At 70.6% G+C, this 22,533-nt stretch overlaps 3 protein-coding genes and 1 non-coding gene across 5 annotated transcripts; 3 read left to right on the top strand and 1 right to left on the bottom strand.

The window, feature by feature from the left end:
* The first annotated feature begins 217 nt into the window (after positions 1-217).
* ESYT1 (extended synaptotagmin 1) lies at positions 218-8,280 on the top strand. The gene is made up of 31 exons (XM_032204715.1): positions 218-526; positions 1,302-1,343; positions 1,483-1,617; positions 1,710-1,783; positions 1,903-1,975; positions 2,052-2,141; positions 2,277-2,332; positions 2,426-2,549; positions 2,626-2,802; positions 3,070-3,152; positions 3,286-3,334; positions 3,422-3,511; positions 3,594-3,686; positions 3,774-3,845; positions 3,939-4,025; positions 4,594-4,743; positions 4,830-4,967; positions 5,205-5,381; positions 5,474-5,556; positions 5,668-5,716; positions 5,831-5,920; positions 6,165-6,260; positions 6,367-6,438; positions 6,517-6,603; positions 6,701-6,847; positions 6,942-7,090; positions 7,194-7,289; positions 7,376-7,507; positions 7,595-7,700; positions 7,809-7,858; positions 7,970-8,280. Exons 1-31 carry the CDS (start codon positions 218-220, stop codon positions 8,001-8,003), a joined length of 3,210 nt encoding a protein of 1,069 aa, XP_032060606.1. The 3' UTR covers positions 8,004-8,280.
* An 811-nt stretch (positions 8,281-9,091) lies between these two features.
* On the top strand, positions 9,092-11,874 carry MYL6 (myosin light chain 6). 2 transcript variants are annotated; one of them, XM_032204769.1, is made up of 7 exons: positions 9,093-9,204; positions 9,470-9,497; positions 10,651-10,794; positions 10,893-11,066; positions 11,163-11,240; positions 11,343-11,381; positions 11,785-11,853. In XM_032204769.1, exons 1-6 carry the CDS (start codon positions 9,202-9,204, stop codon positions 11,369-11,371), a joined length of 456 nt encoding a protein of 151 aa, XP_032060660.1. In that variant the 5' UTR covers positions 9,093-9,201; the 3' UTR covers positions 11,372-11,381; positions 11,785-11,853. The 2 variants fall into 2 exon arrangements, with proteins under 2 accessions (XP_032060662.1, XP_032060660.1); XM_032204771.1 differs by lacking the exon at positions 11,343-11,381 and having other exon boundaries at positions 9,092-9,204; positions 11,785-11,874.
* A 635-nt stretch (positions 11,875-12,509) lies between these two features.
* Positions 12,510-21,062, bottom strand: SMARCC2 (SWI/SNF related, matrix associated, actin dependent regulator of chromatin subfamily c member 2). Its single transcript, XM_032204717.1, has 29 exons — positions 20,913-21,062; positions 20,653-20,772; positions 19,887-19,972; positions 19,479-19,560; positions 19,289-19,381; positions 19,138-19,207; positions 18,917-18,986; positions 18,740-18,815; positions 18,508-18,639; positions 18,282-18,397; positions 18,055-18,179; positions 17,911-17,970; positions 17,779-17,816; positions 16,985-17,115; positions 16,829-16,900; positions 16,636-16,749; positions 16,382-16,535; positions 16,140-16,232; positions 15,772-15,894; positions 15,633-15,695; positions 15,280-15,538; positions 14,829-14,990; positions 14,683-14,747; positions 14,468-14,597; positions 14,222-14,388; positions 14,002-14,136; positions 13,595-13,922; positions 12,814-13,185; positions 12,510-12,586 (listed from the first exon to the last, which is right to left on the bottom strand). The coding sequence occupies exons 1-29, from the start codon at positions 21,021-21,023 to the stop codon at positions 12,510-12,512; spliced, it is 3,624 nt and encodes a 1,207-aa protein (XP_032060608.1). The 5' UTR covers positions 21,024-21,062.
* Positions 21,063-22,165: 1,103 nt separating this feature from the next.
* On the top strand, positions 22,166-22,247 carry TRNAS-CGA. The gene has a single exon. It is a non-coding gene; the product is annotated as a tRNA-Ser (tRNA).
* Positions 22,248-22,533: the final 286 nt, after the last annotated feature.

Genomic DNA, 22,533 nt, shown 5'->3' on the forward strand with positions numbered 1-22,533 from the left:
GGAGGGGAGGGGAGGGGGGGAGCGGTGCGCCCCGAGAGCCCCGCCCCTTCCCGGCAGCGCCAATCAGCGCGCGGCACTCCGGTCCTTGGCGCCAATAGGGAGCGGGGGGCGTGTCCTGCGGGGAACGGGCGTGGTCTGTTGGAGGGCGTGGTTGTGGGCGTGGTCACCGACTGCCTGGGGGCGTGTCCAGCGGGAGGGCGTGGCCAGTGTTGGCGCGATGGAGCCGCGGGGCGCGGGTTCGGGTCCCGGTCCCGGCTCCGGTCCCGGCCCCGGTTTGGGCGCGGCGGCGCTGGCGGCGCTGGGCCGGCGGCTGCTGTGGGCGCTGCCCGCCTACGCCGCGGGGCTGCTGGGGCTGGGCGCGGGCGCGGTGCTGCTGGCGCTGGCTCTCTACGCCGGCTGGAGGCGGCGGCGGCGAGCCCGGCAGCGGGGGCTGAGCCTGGCCGCCCGCCTGCAGAGCGACGAGGAAGCGGCCGTGCGAGCCGCCGCCGCCGGGCTGGGAGCGGCCCGCGGGGAGCTGCCGGCCTGGGTAAGCGGGGACCGCCCGCGGGGACCGCCCGGAGACGCTGCCTGCGGCGGGAGGGCGGCGGCTGCGGCCCCGGGGCGGGGGGCCGGTCCCGTTCCCAGTCCCGTTACGGTCCCGGTCCCATCCCGGTTCCGTTCCCGTTCCTCATCCCCTTCCTGGTCCCGGCCCCGGTCCCCTTCCCGTTCCTCATCCCCGTCCCGGTCCCTATCCTCATCCCCATCCCCTTCCCGTTCCCGTTCCCCATCCCCTTCCTGGTCCCGGTCCCGTTCCCGTTCCCCTTCCCGGTCCCGTTTCCCCTCCCCGCCGCTGCTGCGCTGCTCCCCCCCCCCCCCTCCCGTAGCCCCCCGCCGCATTGCACCACCCCCGCTCCGACCCCGAGGTCCCCCCCCCGTTCTGCTCCCCCCAGGACCCCGCTGCCTCCCCCCCCCCCCCCCCCCCACCCTGTGCCCCCCCCGGGGTGCCCGTGCCCGCAATCCGTTATCTCCCGCGGCTTCCGCCGTGCCGTGACTCACGGGGCTCGGGGGGGGGCCGCTTCCTGCCTGCCTGCAGCCTGGGGCGACCGCAGAGACCACATCCCCCCCCGGGGGGGCTGGGGGGGGGGCCGGGACCCCCCCATATGGCACCCAACGCGGTGCCCCCCACCCCGGGACCCCCAGAAGGAGCCGGGCTGCGGCCAGGCGTTGGGCACAGCCGGGGGGGGGGAGAAACTGAGGCACGGGGCTGGCGGTTACCGACCCCCCCGCGGCACCGGGGGCCTCATAAGGTGCCCCCCCCCCAGGTGAGCTTCCCGGACGTGGAGAGGGCAGAATGGCTGAACAAGGTGAGGAGCACGGCCCTGCAACACCACGGCCACCGCCGTCCGGCTGGGCGCTCATCCCCTCTGTCTGTCCGTCCCTCTGTCTGTCTGTCTGTCCATCTGTCCGTCTGTCTGTCTGTCCCTCCGTCCGTCCGTCCTGCAGGTCCTGGCCCAGGCCTGGCCGTTTTTCGGGCAGTACATGGAGAAGCTGCTGACGGAGAGCATCGCCCCGGCCATCCGCGCCTCCAACAGCCACCTGCAGACCTTCACCTTCACCAAGGTGGACATGGGCGAGAAGGTAGGAGGGGGCTGTCCCTGTCCCCTTGTCCCCTTGTCACCTCCGCCCCTCCCCACCCCCACGGCCCCCCTCCCTCACCGCTGTCTCCGCAGCCCCTCCGGGTGCTGGGGGTCCGGGCGCACCCTGGCACCCACAAGAGGCAGATCCTGCTGGACCTCAACATCAGGTGAGCGGGCAGAGACCCCCCCCCCCGTAGCTGCTGGGGCTCCCCCTCGTTATTTGGGGGGGGCGGCGGGATGGGGGGGTCCTGCTACGGCCCCCCCTCACCACATCCCCTCTCCCCAGCTACGTGGGTGACGTCCAGATCGACGTGGAGGTGAAGAAATTCTTCTGCAAGGCGGGGGTGAAGGGCATGCAGGTGAGGGGGGGGCTGTTTTGGGGGCTGTGAGGTGTGTGGGGGGGGGGTCTGCATCTCAGCGCTGCCCCCCCCCCAGCTCCACGGGACGCTGCGGATCATCCTGGAGCCCCTCCTGGGGGACGTGCCCATCGTGGGGGCCCTCACCATGTTCTTCATCCGGCGCCCGGTGAGTGCCCCCCCCGGGGGACCAACAGCCCCCAGCCCCCCAGGCAGGATGGGGCTGGGGTCCCCCAACCCCTCTGCCCCCCCCCAACCCTTCTGACCCCCCCAAACCCCCTCTGCCCCCCCCCCAAAACCCCAGACCTTGGACATCAACTGGACGGGCATGACCAACCTGCTGGACATCCCGGGGCTCAGGTGAGCCCCAGCGCTACGGGGGGGGGGTTCCCAGCCCCCAGGGCCGTGCTAAATCATGTCCCCCCCCCCTCCCAAACCGTGTCCCCCCCCCAGCTCGGTGTCGGACACGATGATCATGGACACCATCGCCTCCTACCTCGTGCTGCCCAACCGCCTGCTGGTGCCGCTGGTGCCCGACCTGCACGAGGCCGCGCAGCTCCGCTGCCCCCTGCCCCGGGTACGGGCTGTGTGTGGGGGGGGTTTTTTGGTTTTTTTGGGGGGGTCCTGGCACCCATCTGACCCCCCCCTTGCAGGGCGTGGTGCGCGTGTACCTCCTGGGTGCCCGGGAGCTGCGCAGCAAGGATCGGTTCATGGGGGGGCTGGTGGAGGGCAAGTCGGACCCCTACGCCGTGCTGCGCGTGGGCACCCAGCTCGTCACCAGCCGCGTGGTCCCCAACGAGCTCAACCCCACCTGGGACGAGGTCTACGAGGTGAGGACCCCCCCCCCCGTGCCCCCAGTGCGGCCCCCCCCCTGCTGTGTTGGTGTGTGACCCCCCCCACCCAAAATGTGGGGGGCTGTGGGGTCTCCTCTGTCCCAACCCTCGTGGGGTTGCGGTGTGGGGGGGGGGGGTTTGGGTGGTCTCTGGTGGGTTTTGGGGGGTGGGAGCACCCCGAGGGGACCCCCCCGTGGTAATGCTGGGTCTAAAGACCCCCCCTTCGGTGCCCCCCCCCCCTCAATTCACCCCGTCCCCCCCCAGTTCATCGTGCACGAGGTGCCGGGGCAGGAGATGGAGGTGGAGCTGTTCGACAAGGACCCCGACCAGGACGACCTCCTGGGCCGGTGAGGGGCTGAGGACCCCTGGGGCTGCAGCCCCCCCCCCCCCCCAAAAAGAAAACAACCCCCCCCCCCCCCCCCCCCCCCAAAAAAATAAACCCACCAAACCCTGAGCTCACGGCCGCTCCCCTTCCCCCAGGATGAAGCTGGATTTTGGGGAGGTGCTGAAGGCCAGGGTGCTGGACGAGGTGAGGAGGGGGCTGCGGGTGGGATTTGGGGAGGGGGGGGGCACAGGGGGGGGCCGTGCTGACCCCGCTGTGCCCCCCCCCCCCCAGTGGTTCCCACTGCAGGAGGGGGGCCAGGGCCGGCTCCACCTGCGCCTGGAGTGGCTGACGCTGCTGTCCGACGCCTCCAAGCTGCCGGAGGTGAGGGGTTGAGGGGTGGGGGGGCCGGGGGGGGGCTCTGCCACGCTTAATGCCCCCCCCCATCCCGCTGTGCCCCCCCCAGGTTTTGCAGAGGAACCGCACGATCGCTGCCAAGCCCGACCCCCCCTCAGCAGCCATCCTGGTCGTGTACCTGGACCGGGCGCAGGAGCTGCCCGTGAGTGGGGGGGCTCTGGGGGGGGGTTGGGGGGGGCTATGAGGTGCCCCCTGACCCCCCCCACCCCCCAAAAAAAATTCCATGTAGATGAAGAAGCCGGGCAAGGAGCCCAACCCCGTGGTGCAGGTGTCGGTGCAGGACGTGACGAGGGAGAGCAAGGTGGGGGGGGGGCACAATGAGGCCCCCGGGGAGGGGACAGGGGCTGGGGGGGGGCTGGGGGGGGTCTTTCACGTCACCCCCTCCCCTCCCCAGGTGGTCTACAACACGTGCTCCCCTGTCTGGGAGGACGCCTTCCGCTTCTTCCTGCACGACCCCGCCAACCAGGACGTGGACATCCAGGTGGATCCCAGCCCCCCCCCCAAATAAATCTGCCCCCATTCCCCCCATGCTACCCCCCAAATCCTGCCCCCATTCCCCGTGTGCCCCCAAAATCCTGTCTCCACTCCCTCCTGTGCTCCCCCCAAAATCCTTACCCCAAAATCCTGCCCCCATTCCTCCTGTGCCCCCCCTCCAAATCCTGCCCCCACTCCCCCCCACGCTCCCCCCAGACTCCTTCTCCCCAAATCCTGCCCCCATCCCGCTGTGCCCCCCCCCAAAATCCCATCTCCATCCCCCCCACGCTCCCCCCACGATCCTCCCACTCCCCCCAAACCCTTCCCCTACACCCCATACCCCCCAAATCCTATCCCTACCCCCCCATGCCCCCCAAAACCCTTCCCCCAAATCCCCCCCTACCCCCCCGTGCCCCCCCACATCCTTCCCCCTCTCCCCCCCCACTCTCCCCCTTCCCCACCCCCTTTTCCTCCCCGTTCCCCCTTTTCCCCCCCTTTCCCCTTTTTCTCCCTCTCACCCCTTTTTCTCCCCTCTCTCCCCGCGCCCCCCCCGCGCCCCCCCCGTGCCCCCCCAGGTGAAGGACGACCCCCGGCAGGGCTCCCTGGGCTCCCTGTCCCTGCCCCTCTCTCGCCTGCTGCAGGCTCCGGAGCTGACCCTGGCGCAGCCGTTCCCCCTGCAGCACTCGGGGCCCTGCAGCCGCCTCTACATGAAGCTGGTCCTCAGGGTGAGGGGCTCGGGGGGGGGGGGGGGGGCTGGAGGAAAAAAGGGGGGGCCCTCCTCACCCCGCTGACCCCCCCCCTACGCCCGCAGGTTCTTTATCTGGACGCCCCCGAGGGTGGTGCCCCCCCCCCGCCGGGCACGTTGGAGCTCCCGGTGGGTGCCGATGGTGGCACCGGGAGCGCACGGCGGCCCAGTAAGGCCAGTCCGGACCCCCAGTTTGGCAGCGAGGTGGGGATGGGATGGGAATGGGGGGGGTGGGAGGGGGGGCAGGATGGAGCTGAGGGGCTGGGGGGGGTCTTTGGGGGGGGGGGAGTGGGGCTGGGGGAATGGGGACAGCGTGTGCGGGGCAGGACACCCCTTGTGCCCGGTACCCCAAAACACCGTGTCCATGTCCCCGTGTCCCCCTCCCCGTGTCCATGTCCCTGTCCCCATGTGCCCCCCCCCGTCCCCATGTCCCCCCCCCAGGCCGTGCTGCGGATCCACCTGCTGGAGGCCGAGGACCTGGTGGCCAAGGACAACTTTTTGGGGGGGATGGTTCGGGGCCGCTCCGACCCCTACGCCAAGGTGCGCGTGGCCGGCCGGGCCTTCCGCAGCCGCGTGGTGAAGGAGGAGCTCAACCCCCGCTGGAACGAGATCTATGAGGTGTGTGTGGGGTTGGGGGGGGGCTGTGACCCCCCCCCAGAGCACGGTTGTGGTGTTGGGGGGCCCCTCGGTGACCCCCTCCCCGTCCCCAGGTGGTGGTGGACAACGTCCCGGGGCAGGACGTGGAGTTCGACCTCTTTGATAAGGACATTGATAAGGATGATTTCCTGGGCAGGTGGGTGCTGGGGGGGGGCTGGGGGGGTCTGGAGGAGCTGGGGGGGGGGCGCAGCAGCGGTGGGGCCCCCCCTAACCCCCCCAATTTCTCCCCCCCCCCTGCCCTCCCCAGGTGCAAGGTGCCGCTGCGCCGGGTGCTGAGCAGCCGCTTCGTGGATGAGGTAGGGGAGGGGCTGGGGGGGGGCACGGGGGGAGGTGGGGGGGACACCTGGGGGGGGAGGGGGGCACACGGTGGGGGGGGGTCTCACCCTGCCTCTCCCTCCCCCCCCTCCCAGTGGCTGCCCCTGGAGGAGGTGAAGTCGGGGCGCCTGCACGTGCGGCTGGAGTGCCTGGAGCCGAGCCCCAGCGCCGCCCTCCTGGAGCAGGTACGGGGCGGGGGGGGCACCGGGGGGGGGCCCTGAGCCAGGCCCATCCCCCCCCCTCATCCTCACCCCCCTCATCCTCACCCCCCCCTCCCCATCTCCCCCATCCCCCTTCCCGTGCACCTCCCCCATGTCCCCATCCCCACCCTCACTGCCACCCCCCGTCCTTCACTGCCCCCCCCCCACCCTCCCTGTGCCCCCCCCCATTCTGTGCCTGCCCCCCCCCCTTCATGGTGCCCCCCCCCAGGTGCTGCACACCAACAGCCTCCTGCAGCCCTCCCGGGGCGAGGAGCTCTCGGCCGCGCTCCTCTCCGTCTTCCTCGACCGCGCCGCCGACCTCCCGGTGAGTCCTGCTGGGGGCCTGGCCCCCCCCCCCGGACCCCCCCCGGCTCTGTCCGGCTCTCCCCCCCCCTCGGTGACCCCCCCCCAACCGCTGTGTCCCCCCCCAGCTCCGCAAGGGCTCCAAGCCGCCTGCCGCCTTCGCCAGCCTGGCCGTGCGCGACGTCTCCTTCAAGACCAAGGTGGGACGGGGGGTCTGGGGGGGTCTGGGGGTTCTGGGGGGGGGTTGCTGACTGCTTCTGCCCCCCTCCACCCCCCAGACCTGCGCCCCCAGTGCCGAGCCGGTGTGGGATGAAGGCTTCTCCTTCCTCATCAAGCGGCCCCACGTGGAGGTGCTGGAGCTGCAGGTGGGTGCCCCCCTCCCTGGGGGGCGAGTTTGGGGGAGGGGGGGGGGTGAGTGGGATTGGGGGGGGAGGGGGGGCTCTGAGCCACTGTCGCCCACAGGTGAAGGACGAGGGGGGGCAGCCCCTGGGCTCGCTCAGCCTCCCCCTGCCCCAGCTGCTGGCGGCCGAGGCGCTGGCCCTGGACGGGTGGTTCCCCCTGGCCGGGGGGGGGCCCCGCAGCCAGGTCCTGCTGCGGGCACAGCTCGGGGTGAGTGGGGGCATTTTGGGGGTGTGGGGGGGGTGGGGGCACAGACAGCACCTTCCTCACCCCCCCCTGTCCCCTCTCGGCCCCCCCCCCCCAGGTCCTGGTGTCGCAGCACTCGGGGGTGGGGGCCGGAGCTGCCCCCGTGCCGGGGGGGGACCCCGAGCCCCTGGAGGCGGCGGCGGGGCAGGAGGAGGAGAGCGGGGCCGGGGGGGGGACCCTGCGGCAGCGCCTGCCCCCAACAGAGAGGTAGGGCTGGGGGGGGGGGGCAGGGGCACCCCTGGGACCGGGATGGGGCCGCTCAGAGCCTCAGCTGTCCCCCCCCCACCCCTTTTGTGCCCCCCCCCCAAAGCCGCACGGAGCAGGAGCCGGGGGGGCCCCGCCTGCAGCTCACGCTCTGGTACCACGCTGACCAGCGCAAGCTGGTGGCCATCGTGCACGGCTGCAGGTAAGCACGGAGGGGGGGTTGCTCAGAGCAGGGACCCCCCCCCCAGCACCGTCACCCCCCACACACACCGAAATGCCCCCCCCCAGGCAGCTGAAGGCGCTGTCCAAGGAGCTGCCCGACCCCTACGTGTCCCTGGTGCTGCTGCCCGACCGCAGCCGCGGCACCAAGAGGAAGACGGGCGTGCAGAGGAAGACCCTGAACCCCGACTTCAACGAGAGGTGAGGGGGGGGCCCCCTGGGCCGGGGGGGGGCTGCCCAGCCCCTCCTGGTGCTCCTCACCCCCCCCTGTAATCCATGGCCCCCCAGGTTTGAGTGGGACGTGCCCCCCGAGGAGGCCGCGCGGCGCAAGCTGGAGGCGCAGGTCAAAGCCACCGGGTCCTTCATGTCCCGGGAGAAGGAGGTGCTGGGGAAGGTAGGGGGGGGCTGGGGGGATGTGGGGGGGTCGGGGAGGGGGGGTTGGATGGGTTCAGGGGGGTGTGGGGGGGCACAGAGCCCCCCCTGAGCCCCTGCTCTCCCCCAGCTCCATCTGGACCTGGCGCAGGTGGATTTGTCGGAGGGAGGAACCCACTGGTGAGTGTGGTCGGGCTGGGGGGGGCTGGGGGGGTCTGGGGGGGGGGGCAGTGCCTTTATCTTCTGCCCCCCACCCAAATTTCATCCCCTCCATCTCCCCCCCCCCCCCAGGTATGAGCTGCGGGATGAGCGGAGCAGCCCCTAACGCGCCCCCCACCCCCTGCTCCCCACTGTGCCTGGGGCCATGCGAGGGGTGGGGGGCACTGGAGGGGGGGCTCATCTGGTTGCCCCCCCCCCATCACGGCCCCCCCGCCTCGCCACTGACCAAAGAAGCCGGGGTGGGGGCCCTGCAGCCCCCCCACCCCCCCGCCTGCGCAGACTGTTATTTATGTCGTGCCTTTACCCACCGAGAAACCTCCCCCAGCGCCTGGGGGGGGGGGACACGGGTCATGTGTGTGCCCCCCCCCCCCCAACAAACTGCTGGGAGCTGCTTTTGTCAGAGCTGTGCCACCGCCGCGCCCCCCCCGCGCTGCCTTCGGGGGGCTGCGACCCCCCCACGCTGCCCAGCAAATAAAGGAGGGAGGAGACGGCCGAGTCTTAATGGGGCCATGGGGTATGGGGGGGGCTCTGTCCTATAGGTGTCCCCTGCTGGGGGGGGGCTCCCTACCTTGGTGCCACTTATGGGGTGCCAGCGTTGGGGGGGTGTTTTTGGGGTGTCCCCATGGTGGTGTCCCTGGGGGGATGCCATCACCGGGATATTCCCTCTTGGGGTGTCCTTTAGGGGATGCCACTGTTGGGATGTTCCCCGTTGGGGTGTCCCTTAGGGGATGGCAGCGTGGGGATGCTCCCTGTGGGGGTGTCCCTACGTTGGTGCCCCCATGGGGTGATGTCCTTGGGGGAGGCAGTGTTGGGGGGTCCTTATCACGGTGTCCTTATCAGGGTGTCCCCCAGGGGGCGTCCCCAGTGGGGTGTCCCCCATGGGACCATCATTGGGGTGTCCCCATAGGGCTGCCCCCCACCCCCTATGGCCGTTGGGGTGCCCCTCCCAGGGGGTGTCCCCCCCCCCCGAACCCCCCCATCGGGAGGTGCCCCCGGCCCATCCCCCATTGGGGTCCCCCCCCCCCCAGGGTGCCCCCCCCGGCCCCGCTCGTTGCCCATCTATAGGCAAAAAATCCCCCCCGGGAGAAGGGGCGTGACCTCCCGTCGCCCCGCCCCCCTCATGCATAATGCATGAGCTCATTACCGCGCCGTGACGTCGGCGGCTCTCGGCCAATGGGCGCGCGGTGACGTCGGGGCCGTACAAAGGCGCCTCCCGGCGGCCGCGGCCCAGTGCGGGACCGGGACCGGGACCGGGAGGGGGGAACGGGACCAGGAGCGGGACCAGCACCGGGAGCGGCGCCGCCATGGTGGGGAGCGGGGCGGCACCGGGGGGGTTAACGGGGGATGGGGGGGGGGACCGGAACCGGGATGCGACGGGCGGGGGGCGGCGGGCACCGGGCGGGGGGGTGATGGGGGTGATGGGGGGGTGGGCGTGGGGCGGGGGGGGGCACCGGGACCGGGAGCAGCACCGGGAGCGGGCTCGGGGCTGGCACCGGGCGGGGGGGCCCCGACGGCGCGGGCGGTGCCGGTGCCGGTGCGCGCTGACGGCCGCGCTCTCCCCCCCCCCCGCAGTGCGACTTCTCGGAGGAGCAGACCGCCGGTGAGTGACCGGGACCACCGGGACCCCCCCGGGACCCCCCCGGACCCCCCCCCTCGAGGCCCGGCCCCGCCGCTCCCCGCGCTTCCTGCCCGCCGCCGCCCGGGCGGGTCCCGGGGCAAAGTCGCTGCGGGACCGGGGCGGGGGCCGGGGCCGCACCCGGGGCTGGGGGGGGGCTCTAGGGACCCCGGAGGGGGCTCCGGGCTCGGGGGGGGGGACACCGGGGGCCGGGGGGGTTCCGGGGCCTCTTGCGCCATTTGCCCTTATATGGGCACGGCGCGGGGCCGGGCCGCGCATTCCTGCGGGGCGGGGCCGCCCCGGTGCGGGGGGGGGGGGGGGCGGGAGGCGGCCCCGGCCCTTCCTGTACGGGAGGGGCCCCCCCGCGCTCCCGGAGCCCCCCCCGGCCGCTGGCGTCGGGTTCCCGACGGGAAACCGGACCCCGATGGGAAACGGGATCTGGGCTGGGGGGGGGCTGGGTGCAGGTGGTGGGGTCCTGGGGGTGCGGGGGTCCCGGGGGTGCAGGTGGGGGGGTCCCGTGGTGCCTGGCCCCATAGGTGCCGCTTACAGCATCCTAGAGCTGCAGCATCGAGGGTATGGGGTCCCAGAGGTGCACGGGCCATAGGAGCAGGGCCCGTAGGAAGAGGTTATGGGGTCCTGGAGGTGCAGCATTCATAAGAGAAAGATATGGGGTCCCATAGATGCAGGGTCCATAGGAGCAGGTTATGGGGTCCTGTAGGTGCAGGTTATGGGGTCCCATTGGTGCCGGGTCCCTAAGAGTAGGTTATGGGGTCCTGTAGATGCAGGGTCCATAGCAGCAGGTTATGGGGTCCTGTACGTGCAGCATCCATAAGAACAAGTGATGGGGTCCTTTAGGTGCAGGTCATGGTGTCCCATAGGTGCAGGGTCCCTAGGAGCAGGTTACGGGGTTCTGCAGGTGCAGGGTCTGTAGGAACAGGTTATGGGGTCCTGTACATGCAGCATCCATAGGAGTAGGTTATGGGGTCCTGTAGGTGCAGGGTCCCTAGGGGCAGGTTACGGGGTCCCGTAGGTGCAGGTTATGGGGTCCCGTAGGTGCAGGATGCTGCAGCACCGGCTCCCACGGGGTGCACGGTCCCGTGGGGGTGCCCGGCCCCCCCCTGACGCGGGCGCCCCGCAGAGTTCAAGGAGGCGTTCCAGCTCTTTGACCGCACCGGGGACGGGAAGATCCTGTACAGCCAGTGCGGGGACGTGATGCGGGCGCTGGGCCAGAACCCCACCAACGCCGAGGTCATGAAGGTGCTGGGCAACCCCAAGAGCGATGGTGAGTGCGCCCCCCCCACCCTCCCCATACACCCCCCGACCCCCCCCCGGGACCGCTGCCCCCGGCCCCCACCCACGGCGCTCCGTGTCCCCGCGCAGAGATGAACCTGAAGACGCTGAACTTCGAGCAGTTCCTGCCCATGATGCAGACCATCGCCAAGAACAAGGACCAGGGCTGCTTCGAGGACTACGTCGAGGGGCTGCGGGTCTTCGACAAGGAGGGCAACGGCACCGTCATGGGGGCAGAGATCCGCCACGTCCTCGTCACCCTGGGTGAGCACCCACCCCCCTCCCTGGTTCCCGGACCCCCCCCCCCTTCCCCAGTTTCCCCCAGGGCCACCCCGAGGTGACCCCGTCGCCGTCCCGCAGGTGAGAAGATGACGGAGGAGGAGGTGGAGCAGCTGGTGGCCGGGCACGAGGACAGCAACGGCTGCATCAACTACGAAGGTGAGCGCCGGGCCGGTGGCCGGGGGTCCCCGGGGGGGGTCCCAGGGGGCTCAGCCCCGTTCCCAAGCCCTCCCTGACCATCATCTCCTTCCTTCCTCCCAGCGTTTGTGAGACACATCTTGTCAGGGTGAAGCCGCAGGGGTACGCCTCTTCCCATCCTCCGCTCCCCCTTCAGTTACTTACTTACCATTTTTTTCCTCCCTCTTTTTTTCCCTCATTTAATTTTTTTCTTCTTTTTTTTTTTTTTACTTTTTGGGTGGAATTTTTTTTTTTTCTTTTTAAGCAAAGAAAAAAAAAAAAAAAAAAAAAGCCTCCTGGTTTGCGCTCTCGCCCCCTTTCCCCCTCGGTGCAGCCCCTGCCCCCCCCGCATGCCCCTCTGCATGGAGCCGCAGCCGTGCCCGCCCGCGGGAGCCGCAGCGCCCGGTGCCGCCGCCTCTCCTCCTCCGTCTGCCTGGGGTCTGCTGCGGGCTCCTGCCTCTCTCCGGGACGAGGGCTGGGGGCACGGAGCCCCCCCCTCACCCCGCTCTTTCTCCTCTCTCCACAGAGCTGGTCCGGATGGTGCTGAGCGGCTGAAGACCTCCGAACCCCCCCCATTCCCCCCACCCCACCCCCCGGTCTGGGTTTTGTGCCTTTTCCCCCCTTTTTTTTTTTTTTTTTTTTTTTTTTTCCCCTTTCCCATTGCCCCCCCCCAGCACTGCTGAGCTCCCCCCACACCCCCCCCCCCCCCACCGCTCCAGCCCCACCGGCTAAGTTATTGCTCCGCGAATAAAGAGGCGGCGGAGAGATGCTGCGTCCTTCAGCCTGTGTGTGACCCCCCCCAAGCAGCCCCCTGCCCCCCCCCCCCACAGACCCTGCCACTCGAGGCCGTTTCTTCCCGCCCCGGGGACTTGGAATTTTATTTTTGTTATTTAAAAAAAAAAGGGAAGGGGGAGAGAGGGAGATTGGGGGAGTGGGGAGGGGTTGGGGGGGGGGGACAAAAACAGAAAAGGAGCTGGGGGGGGGTTGTTGGGGGGGGGGGGGGGAATGCCCAGTTGCCAGGTGGGATCGGAGCTGTCTCATAAATAGCCGGGGTGCAGCAGGGTCCCCGGCCCGCCCGGGGAGACCAACACTTAAATAAAATCCGGGACAATCATCATAAAAAAATACCAAAGCGGGGGGGTGGGGTGGGGGGACTTCCTCTGGGGTCTTGCGGGGGCGGGAGGGGCCGGTCTCCCCGGGCCTGCGGCGGGGGGGCGCGGGGTGCAGCGTCCTCGGCCCCGGGGGGGGGGCTCACTGCGTGGGGGGGACGGGGGTGGCCGTGCTGGGGCTGGGCGCGATGGGGTCCGTCTGCAGGGGGGGGCCTTGATCTGCACGGAGAGAAAAGGAAAGGAAAAAGGGGGGGGGGGGGGTCACACCTGGGGGGCGACACAGGGAGGGGTGCGAGCGCACCGCGTAGCCCACCGCCCATGAGAAGGTTTGAGCGAGGCCCCCCCCGCCCTGCTCCAGCCCGATGCGCATGGGTGTGGGGATCCCTCCCCGCCGTGAGTGACCCCCCCCGACCCCCCCGAAGCCCCCCACCCCCCCAATGTCTCACCTGCGAGGAGGCCGGGGTTGGGAAGGAGGCTTCCCTGCACGGCGGCCACGATGGCGGGGCTGTGCGCGGCGGCCGAGCCCCCCGCGAGGTGCGGCAGGGCCAGGCCGGGTGGGTTAGGCGGGGGGGGCAGCCCCCCGGGCGGCATGCTGCTGGCCAGGGCCCCATGCAGCGGGAGGGCGGGCGGGTTAGCGGGGAAGGTGGCCCCGATGGACTCGGCTAGGGGGTTAGCCATGCTAAATGGGATGGCGGATGGAGGCAATCCGAAGGGCAGGGCCGCGGGCGCATTACCGGGCACGGCGGGGTGGCCGCTGCCACCGAGGCTCCCAGCCAGGCTCTGGGACGGCGGCTGCTGCCCGGGGAACGGCGCCGGGGCTGCGGGAGAGCAGGGAGAAGTTAAGGGAAGGACTTTAGGATCACCTGGGCCAACCCTCCCCCTGCCACCAACGGCACCCAGGCAGCAGGTCCAGGCTTTCCTTGAACGTGGGACAGGGACAGGGGCAGGGGCAGGGACACCCCCTCCCCGGGCAGCCCGCTCCAACACCCCCCCACCCTCCCTAAAAACGGCCTCCTCATTCCCAACCCAAACCTCCCCCAGCACCACCTGAGGCCATTCCCTCTCCTCCCATCCCTCACCATCTGCAGCCCCCCCAACCCAGCTCCCCCCACCTTTCCTTCAGGTAGATGGCGAGAGCATGAAATTGGGGAATGGGGGGGGAAACCATCAGGGCTGAGACCCCCCCCCCAGCCAGCCACCCACCCACCCCCTCGGCACCCCGCTCACCGTGCGGGATGGCCGGGCCAGGCTGCGGGGCGCCCGGCGGTGGGGGTGGCTGCGGCGGGGGGGCCCCGGGCAGCGGCTGCCCCCCGGGCTCAGCGGGGGCCACCATGGCGGGGGCGGGCGGCGCGCCCAGAGGGTGGGCGGCGGGGGCCAGGGGGGTGCCGGTGGCGGGCAGGGGCTGAGCCCCCGGCGGCAGGGGGGGCGGCTGCTGCTGCTGCTGCTGCTGCAGGTGCTGGAAGTGCTGCTGGCGGGCGCGCATCTCCGCGTACTTCAGCTGCTCCATGTGGAAGGCCTGGCGGTCCGCCAGCAGCTGCTGCCGCTGGTATTCCAGCTACGGGGAGGCACGGGGGGGGGTCAGCAGAGGCTGCCAGGGTGTGGGGGGGGATGCTCAAGGTCTGCGCCCTGCTCACCGCCTCGCGCTCCCGGTCCATGATGGTCTCGAGCTCCTCGAAGTGCCGCAGCTTGATCTCCAGCTTCTTCATCTGCGTCTCCACCAGCAGCGCCACCAGCGACTTGATCTTACGCTCCTCCACGGCCGCCAGGTGCTGAGGGGATGGGGTGGGGGTCAACACCTGCAGGAACCCCCCCCCACACACACACACAGCCCCCCCGAAAGCCCCCAACCCACACCTTGGCCTTCACAGCAGCTGCGGCCAGCGCGGCGGCGGCGGCAGTGGAGAGGTTCCCCTCGCCGATGTCCCGCTCCACCTTCGCCTTGCGCTCGGCCTCGGGCTCCGGTGGCTCCTTGGGCACCTCGTCCTGCGCCTCCTTCGCCTCCTTCTCCTTCTCCAGGTCCCCTGCAGGGGACAGGGGTGGTCAGTGAGGGGTGGCTGGGGGGGGGCTCTGCACCTCCTGCCCGGCCAGGCCTCCTCTCACCTGTGCCATCGCTGTCGCCCTTGTCCGACTCCTTCTCACCCTCCGGCTCCTTGCCCTTCTCCTCCTCCTTCTTGGCCATGTCCCCCAGTTTCTCCTTCACCTCCTCCTCGGCGGTGCCATCCCGGGGCTCCTGGGGAAGGGACCAGACCCGGCTGTTTGCCCCCCCAATTTCCAACCTCCAGCAGGGCCCCACCCTGCGCCCCCAGCCCCGCTACCTTCGCCTCCTTCTTCTCCTCCGCCGGCTGCGCCTCTGCCCGCGCCTCCTCCGTGCCGCTCTCCTCTGGGGACACAGGCACAGGGTGAGCCCCCCCCATGCCAAAAACCCATTGCACAGAGCCCCCCCAGCACCCCCAGGCAGTACCTATCCGCTCGGGCTCGTCGGAGGTGGTGCCGGCGATGCCGCTGCTCTCCAGCCCGAACGCGGGATCGGCTTTGCCCGTCACCTTGGCCGCCTCCTCCACCTTGCGGACGTGTGCCTCCACCAGCGCCGTGGGCACCTCCTCCTTCATCTTGGAGAACTCCTCTGCCGGAGCAGCGCGATGCCACCCATCAGCGGGGGGCTGAGCCCCCCCCCCAAGAGCCAGCCCCGCTCCTTGGCACCGCACAGCCCCCCCGGAGGTGTGGGGGGGCTCGTCCCATGTCCCATGTCCCAGCTCCCCATCACCGCCCGCGGCCCCGTGCCGTGCCGCCCGTTCTCTGGCAGTGCTCGGCCCCCTCTTGCCTCCACCGCCCTGGGGGGGGTCTCGTGCCCCTAACGCCACGGCCGACAGCCCCCCCGGGCTCCGACCCCTGCGGGGACGCGGCCGCATTACCCAGCGCCGACTTGGCGGCGGCGGAGGCGACACGGGGGTCAACGACGGAGGCCAGGAAGGCGACGGTGCTCATGACGGGGTTGCCGGACTGGCTGAAGGGGATGGGCTGGTAGGCCAGGGGCCCCAGGGACGCCTCCGAGTCCTCCAGGTAGGGGTCCTCAATGGGCAGCCGCAGGAAGTGCAGGATGCACTCGTCCTGCGTCCGGCTGCCCACGTGCTCCGACACCTTGTTCCAGTCGTCCTTGTACATCTCCAGGGCCTACAGGGTGGGGCGGGGGGGCTCAGCGGGGCTGGGTGGCCCCGTTACCAACACTCCCTCCTCCCCGGGACCCCCTCCCAGATCCCTGGCTCACCTCCAGCAGCAGCAGCGTCTCCTGCTCCGTCCACTCCCGCGTGGCGCTGGCGGCAGCTTTGCTCTGTGGGGGTGAAAGAGGGGGTGAGCAGCGGGGTGGGGGCACAGGGAGGGAGCAGAGAAGGGGCCGGGGCCCCCACCTTGGAGGGGACGTTCTTCTTGGTGTACATGTCGGTGCGGAGGCCGAAGTTCTGCATGTCGGCCGGCTTGTCCTTGCTCTTGTCGGGGAAGTTCAGCATCTGCTGCGAGGCCGAGGTCTGCTGCTGGGGAGGAGAGGGGACGTTGGGGGCACGGCCGGGGGGGCGGCAGGCCCGAGAAGACGCAGCTCCCCCCCCCCCCCCCCCCATCCCCGTCCCTCCCTGGAGACGCCGCAGTGCCCCGTCTCGTCACGGTGTCCCCCCCGCGTCCCTGCTCCCCAGGGCAGGGCGGCATGCGGGGCGCGAGGGGGAGGAGGGAAGGAGCCTTCCTCGGCCAGCGGCGGGGGGACGGGCCCCATGCAGCCGCCTACCAGCTCCGGCTTCCCTTTCACCGTCTCGGTGACGAGGTCTTCGATCTCTTTGCTCTTGCGGCCCGTCTTGGCGTCGCCGTCGCTCTGCCGGCCCTGAGGCACAGACAAAGCTGTGCTCAGGCCCCCCCCCCCCCCAGCCCCGCTCAAAACCCCAACCCTAACCCCCCAACACCCCCCCACACGGGGACCGGGGAAGGCGGACGGGACGCGGAGGCGGCGGGGGACCCTCGCTGCGCACCCACCTGGGGCGTCTTGGGCTGCAGCGGCACCAGCCCCGAGGGGGTGTCGGCCAGGACGTGGAAATGAGAGGTGGGCGGGGGGCCCATGGGGGTGGGCCGGCTCTCGGCGTCCACCTGGTAGTTGATGAGGCCCCACTGCTCCAGGAAGGCGTGGACCCTGCGGAGGAGGAAAAAAGGGGAGTGGGGGGGGGGACTCAGAGGTTGGGGAGGGGGCGGCTGCCGCGGGCCGAGCCGCGTGCGGCGGGGGCCAAACGCACCGCATGATGGCACAGACGTCGCCCGCCAGGTTGCGGCGGCAGGCGGTGGAGGTGAGGTACTCCTGCGGGTTCAGGCGGTACGTGTCGATCATGAAGTTGCGGTAGGCCAGGTATCTGCAGCAGGGAGGGGGCCGTGAGCACGGCGTGGGGCTGGGGGGGCACGGAGGGATGGGGCGGGGGGGCTCGGCCTCACATTTCAGGGGTCTTGGACTTGTTCTTGCCGTTGAAGAACTCGGGCAGGGCTCGGCGCTCGATGGCGTGGACGCTGCAAGGGGGAGGCACGGGGAGGGGCTGGCACCGCGCCGAGCTGGCAGCGGGGCACCAACCGCGGCCTCGGGGCGCCCCGTACCTGTTGTAGTCGAACCAGGCGGCGTAGCTGGGGATGATGATGTGGTGGGTCTGCTCCGTCACGTTGTCCTCGTGCAGGTCGGGGTTCTTGGCCTGCTCCCCCTTGCTGCCGGTGCCGTTCTCCTCCTCGTCCTGCGGGACACCGGCGCCACGTGGGCAAAGGGCCCCGACCCCTCCTTCGCGCCCTCACCGAGCACGGCATGGGGATGGGGTCCACAGCATGGTTTGGGGTGGACGGGATCTTAAGGACCTGGTTTGAAGCCCCCCCTCCATGCACAGGGCCCCCTCCCACCAGCTGAGCTGCCCACAGCCCCGGCCAGCCTGGCCTCGAGCACTTGCCAGGAGGGGGCAGCCACAACCAGCTCCAGTAACAGATCCATTTCTCACACCTAACCCCCATCTAACCTTTCCTTTTGGAGCCATTTCCCCTCATCCTATCACTACAGACCTTGGGGAAAAGCCTTATACCACCTTCCCTATAAGCCCCCTGCTACAGGGCCCCCCCAGAGCTTTCTCTTCTCCAGGCTGCACAACCCCAGCCCCTCATCAGAGGACAGCTGCTCCAGCCCCAGGATCAGTTTTGTGGCCTTCCTCTGCACACCCTCTAATACGCCAGCAAATGGGACCTTTTTGTCCCCAGAAAAGGCACAAAAGAGGTGACCATCCTACAGCGATGACCCTATTTCTGGAGTGGGGAGCATGGTCCTTGGAGAAGGGAAAAGGGTCCCTTGGGCAGGGAAAAGAGACCTCACGGGGCTGCTGTCACTGAGGGCTGGCACAGCCCCGTGGCCTCACCTTGCCGGCTGTCTCCATGCTCTCGTCCTCCTGCTCATCTGGAAGAGAGGACACGGGGGCAGTTTTGGGCACCGCCGGTGTGGCAGCACCAGGGACTGGCCGCAGCGCCCAGCCCGAGGGGCTCGGACTCACCCAGGTCTGTCATGGTGCCCCCCTTGACGGGCGCAGACTCCGAGTCCTTCTTGGTGTTGACTGCAGCAGAGGGAGGAGGCGCTGAGCGCCGGGGTGCTGGGACAGGCACGGCCCCGTGGGGACACTGCCGGCCCCAGCCCTGACCTGTTTTGGGCAGGGTGACCTCCTCCACGTTGGGGACGGGCGAGGGCTCGTCCATGTCCTTCGTCAGGTCCTCCTGCTCCTCCTCGCGGTGCCCACGCTTGGACTTGTTGTAGGGGGTGGAGGGTCTGTGAAAGCCAGAGCCCCCCGGCCCCATCAGCACCACAGCCGGGCTCCCACAGCCCCTGCCCTGGGGCTGAATCCGGCCCCGTTGCCCCCCCCAGGCTCACCCCTTCTTAGCGTTCTTCTTTTTGGCCTCTGGGGTGGGCGAGGGCGAGGGCGAGCGCTTCCTCTTCTTGTAGTTGCCTCCCTTCTTGTCCCGCCGGTCCGAGTCGGGGCTGTTCACCTGTGGAGGACGCAGGGATCACGAGGCGCAGGACTGGGACCCCCCCACTGCACCCCCAGGGCAGAGCCCCCTCCCCGTGCATCCCCCGGGGGCAGCCGCCCCGCTCTGACCTCATCCGTCAGTGTCTTGGCCGAGATCTTCTTCCTGCGGGCCACGGGGCTCTTCTCGTCGGTCACCTCGTAGTCCTCCTCGTTCATCCACTCGTTGAAGGTGTCCGTGTCCAGGATCCACTTGGCATGGACCTGCGGGCGGGGCCCGGACGGATCGGTGACCCCCAGGGTGGTCAGGGGATGGGGGGGGGTCCATCCACAGCCACCAGCTGGGCCTGGGGGTCCCCATCACCTTGCGGGGTTTCTCCGGTGTCGGGGCGTCCTCCACGGAGGCCTCAATCTCGTTGGCCGGGATCCAGGTGTCGTAGCTGCGGGTGCAGGGGCAGGGGGTGAGCGGGGGCGTCCCATCAGGCTGCGGCCACGTCCCCCAGCCCCAGCACGGAGCGGTGGCTCCCCGGGACCCCCTCACCTGTCGGGGTAGTAGCCCCAGTGCAGCAGCACCTGCTTGTCTCGCTTCATGACCGGCCGCACCCACTCCTCTACAAGGCACAGGCAGAGGGCACGGTGCTGGGCACGGCCCCCACCACGGCTCCGACTGCCCAGCCCCCAGCACTGCCCCCTCCCCGATGTTTCTCCATGGGTTCTGAGCAAGGGGGGGGCTTGGGCTGCGCCCCCCAGGCTCGCACCCACCTTCCTCCAGGTTCCCAGGGACGGGGCAGACGACGTGGGACGCGTTGCTCTTGTCCTCGGTCACGGTGCCCTGCAAGGAGGGGGGAGCGTGGGGCTGAGCACCGCGACGCAGCCTCGGATGGGCCCCCCCCACCCAAGCGCTGCCACCGACCTGGTGCCTCTTGACGATGTCCTTCAGCTTGCTCAGCAGCTTGGGCTCAATCTCCTGGTGCAGGAAGATGTTGGGCCGGGCCAGGCAGTTGTTCTGGGGATGAAGAGCAAAGCGTTGAGCGGGATGGGGGCAGACTTGGGGTGGGGGGGGATCTCCGGGGGAGGGGCTGGGAGGGGAAGCACCCCCTTACCTGCACCAGGGATTTCTCGATGGTCATGAACATCTCCACGTTGCGATCCATCCGCGAGGGATTCTGGAAATCGAAACGCCGCCTTATTGGAAGAAAAGAGCGACTCTCATGAAAGCCACAGCTCCGGTCTCCTCGTCAGCCAGCCGCAGCCTGCCTGGCTGGAGGGGGGGGGCCTGAACCCCCCCCAGGGCTCCATGGCTGGTGGGGGGGACATCCCCCAGCACCTGCTCACAGAGGTGGGAGCCCTATGCACAGCCCAGCCCAGGCAGCCACCGAGCTGGGGCAACCCCCGGTGCTCCCACAGAGGGGATAAAAGCTCTGTCCCCCCCCCCCACCCAGCCCCCACAGCTCCCACCCCAGCCCCCTCCCACTCCCAGCCCCCCCCCATGGGGCGCGGTGGGTGCTCACCATCCTTGGTCGCTCTTGAACTTATAGGCGGCTGCCAGGATGTGGCACAGGGCTCCCCCCGCCTTGAAATCCAAGAAGCATTTGATCTGTAACGGGAGGAGAGGGGTCAGGGGGGGTGCACGGGACAGCCCGGGGCACCGGGAGCTGTCACCGGCGCATCGGGGGCGCCGGCCCCGGGTCACTGGGGCTGTGATGTGGATGCTGGGTTGGGGGCTGGGGGGGGGCTGCCAAAAAGCCCCCGTGCTGGGGGGCTGGCCCCGGGTCAGCGGGGCGCTGTCTGCGGTCTGGCGCTGTCCCAGGTGGGGGGCAGCTGCCAGGCAGGACACGGCCCCGGGGTCAACGGGGGGCTGGCCCCGGGCTGCTGGGGCACAGACCCTCAGCGGGGCATCGTCCCCGTGTGGGGCCAGGGTCCCTGTGTGGGGTCAGGGTCCCTGTACCTGGCACTGGCCGTACCAAGGCCATTGTCCCTGGCTTTCTGTCCCCAGGCCCCCGAGGCGCTGCCCCCGCTCCCGGTGTCATCCCCCCGCCGTGGTGCTCCCGGGGGCAGGGGGGCACCGTCCCCACGTCCCCACATCCCCAAATCCCCGTGTCCCCGTGTCCCCAGCCGCCCTCCCCGTGTCCCCGGGCCGCAGCCCACGGTCACGGAGGCGCCGTCCCCGTCCCCGCTGCCGGGGGGGGGCCGTGCCCGGGGGCTGAGGGAAGGGGCGGGGAGGTGGGGGGGGGGTCCCGGGCGGGGGGGGGCCGCCTTTGTGCGGCGGGGGCTCACCGGCAGCTTGGTGAGGGGCGCGTTGCTGACGTGCTTCCCGAACACCTCCTCCTGGAACTGCAGCAGCTGCACCACCAGGCTCGACAGCGACTTGTTGGTGGGGGGCTCGGCCTGGATGTACTGGGGGGGGGAAACGGGGGGGCGGGGGGGGGGTGGTCACGGCCCCGCCGCGGGCCGCAGCCGGGGCCTCCCGCCGAGCCGGGCCCGGGGGGCGGCGGGGCCGTGACAGGCCGGGCCCGCGGCCGCCGCCCCCGCGCTACCTTCTTGTAGTTCTTGCCGAGCCACAGCCGCACGTTGTCGAACTGGCTGACGGTGTCCGAGGCCTCGTAGTACTTGACGTTGGGGCCGCCGTCCTTCTTCCGCACCGCCATCTTCCAGCGGGCCGGGCCGCTCCCCGCCGCGCCGCTCCCCGCCGCCACCACGGCCGCGCCGCGCCGGTAGCGCCGCCTGCTGGACGCAAAGTGCGTAGCGCTGCTGGGCGCAAAGTGCGTAGCTGCACTGCCGCCTGCTGGGCGTAAAGTGCGTAGCTGTGCTGCCGCCTGCTGGACGTAAAGTGCGTAGCGCTGCTGGGCGCAAACTGCGTAGCTGCACTGCCGCCTGCTGGGCGCAAAGTGCGTAGCTGTGCTGCCGCCTGCTGGGCGCAAAGTGCGTAGGGACGCACCACAGACTGCTGGACGTAAAGTGCGTAGCTGTACTGCCGCCAGATGGACGTAAAGTGCGTAGCTGTACCGCCGCCTGCTGGGCGTAAAGTGCGCAGCAGTGCTACCGCCTGCTGGGCGCAAAGTGCGTAGCACTGCTGGGCGGAAAGTGCGTAGCTGTACCGCCGCCTGCTGGGCGCAAAGTGCGTAGGGACGTACCACGGCCTGCTGGGCATAAAGTGCGTAGCACTGCTGGACGTAAAGTGCGTAGCTGTACCGCCGCCTGCCGGGCGCAAAGTGCGTAGCTGTACTGCCGCCTACTGGACGTAAAGTGCGCAGGGGACGTACCGCCGCCTGTTGGGCGCAAAGTGCGTAGGGGACGTACTGCCCCCTGCTGGACGTAAAGTGCGTAGTGACTGCACCGCCCCCTACCGGCCGCAAAGTGCGTAGCGCTGCACTGCCTCCTACCGGACGCAAAGTGCGTAGAGCCTGCGCTGTCCCTTGCTGGACGCAAAGTGCGTAGTGGCCGCCCGGAGCCCTACCGGCCGCAAAGTGCGCAGCCTTGCCCCGCCCCCTGCCGGCGCGGGGCCGCCCCGCTCCCCCCCCTCCCGCTCCCCCCCCCCCCCGCTCCGCGCCGCCGCTGCCCGCTCGGTACCGGCGCGGCCGCGGCGCCCCCTGCAGGGCCGGGTCCCGGCTGCGCCCCCTGCGGGCCCACGGGGGACAAGGAGCGGGGACGGGGGAGGCGGGGGGGAGAGCCCCGGGGCGGCGTGGGGCGGGGGGGATCGGGGGTCCCGGGGCCGGGGCCGGGGCCGGGCGGGGCCGGTTGGCGGCTCCGGGCCGGGTCTAGGCGGAGGGAGGCGGAGGGAGGCGCGGGAGTCACGGTGGCCGAGTGGTTAAGGCGTTGGACTCGAAATCCAATGGGGTTTCCCCGCACAGGTTCGAATCCTGTCCGTGACGCGAGCGCTGCTTTTGCGGGGGGGCCGCGAGCCCCGCGCTCAACAGCACCGGGGGGGGCTCGGGGACACCCGGGGGGGGGCTCCCACCCCCCGCACCCCCTTTTTTTAACGGAGGGGGCAACGGCGCCGAGATCAGACCCTGGGGGGGGGGCTGGGGGGTTACCGGAGCCCAGCACGGGGGGGGGGCAGCCCCCAGACCCCCGGGGGTGCCGGGGTTGGGGCAGGGGGAGCCCCCCCCCCCCGGTAGGGGGCTGGGTGCGGAGTTTGGGACCCCCGGGAGCAGACGC

This window comes from Aythya fuligula, chromosome 29, assembly GCF_009819795.1.
Source record: "Aythya fuligula isolate bAytFul2 chromosome 29, bAytFul2.pri, whole genome shotgun sequence".
In the NCBI taxonomy this organism is placed as follows: domain Eukaryota; kingdom Metazoa; phylum Chordata; class Aves; order Anseriformes; family Anatidae; genus Aythya; species Aythya fuligula.

Excerpts from the sequence above, each read along its gene's own strand:
- ESYT1 (XM_032204715.1), top strand. The coding sequence starts at position 218 with ATGGAGCCGCGGGGCGCGGGTTCGGGTCCCGGTCCCGGCTCCGGTCCC. Across the intron at positions 527-1,301 it reads GCGGGGAGCTGCCGGCCTGG|GTGAGCTTCCCGGACGTGGA; the intron begins GTAAGCGGGGAC and ends CCCCCCCCCCAG. Across the intron at positions 4,968-5,204 it reads ACCCCCAGTTTGGCAGCGAG|GCCGTGCTGCGGATCCACCT; the intron begins GTGGGGATGGGA and ends TCCCCCCCCCAG.
- MYL6 (XM_032204771.1), top strand. Across the intron at positions 11,067-11,162 it reads CCACGTCCTCGTCACCCTGG|GTGAGAAGATGACGGAGGAG; the intron begins GTGAGCACCCAC and ends GCCGTCCCGCAG. Across the intron at positions 11,241-11,784 it reads CGGCTGCATCAACTACGAAG|AGCTGGTCCGGATGGTGCTG; the intron begins GTGAGCGCCGGG and ends CTCTCTCCACAG.
- SMARCC2 (XM_032204717.1), bottom strand. The coding sequence starts at position 21,023 with ATGGCGGTGCGGAAGAAGGACGGCGGCCCCAACGTCAAGTACTACGAG. Across the intron at positions 19,382-19,478 it reads TCGAGAAATCCCTGGTGCAG|AACAACTGCCTGGCCCGGCC; the intron begins GTAAGGGGGTGC and ends CTTCATCCCCAG. Across the intron at positions 17,116-17,778 it reads GCATGGAGACAGCCGGCAAG|GACGAGGAGGAGAACGGCAC; the intron begins GTGAGGCCACGG and ends GGTGTCCCGCAG.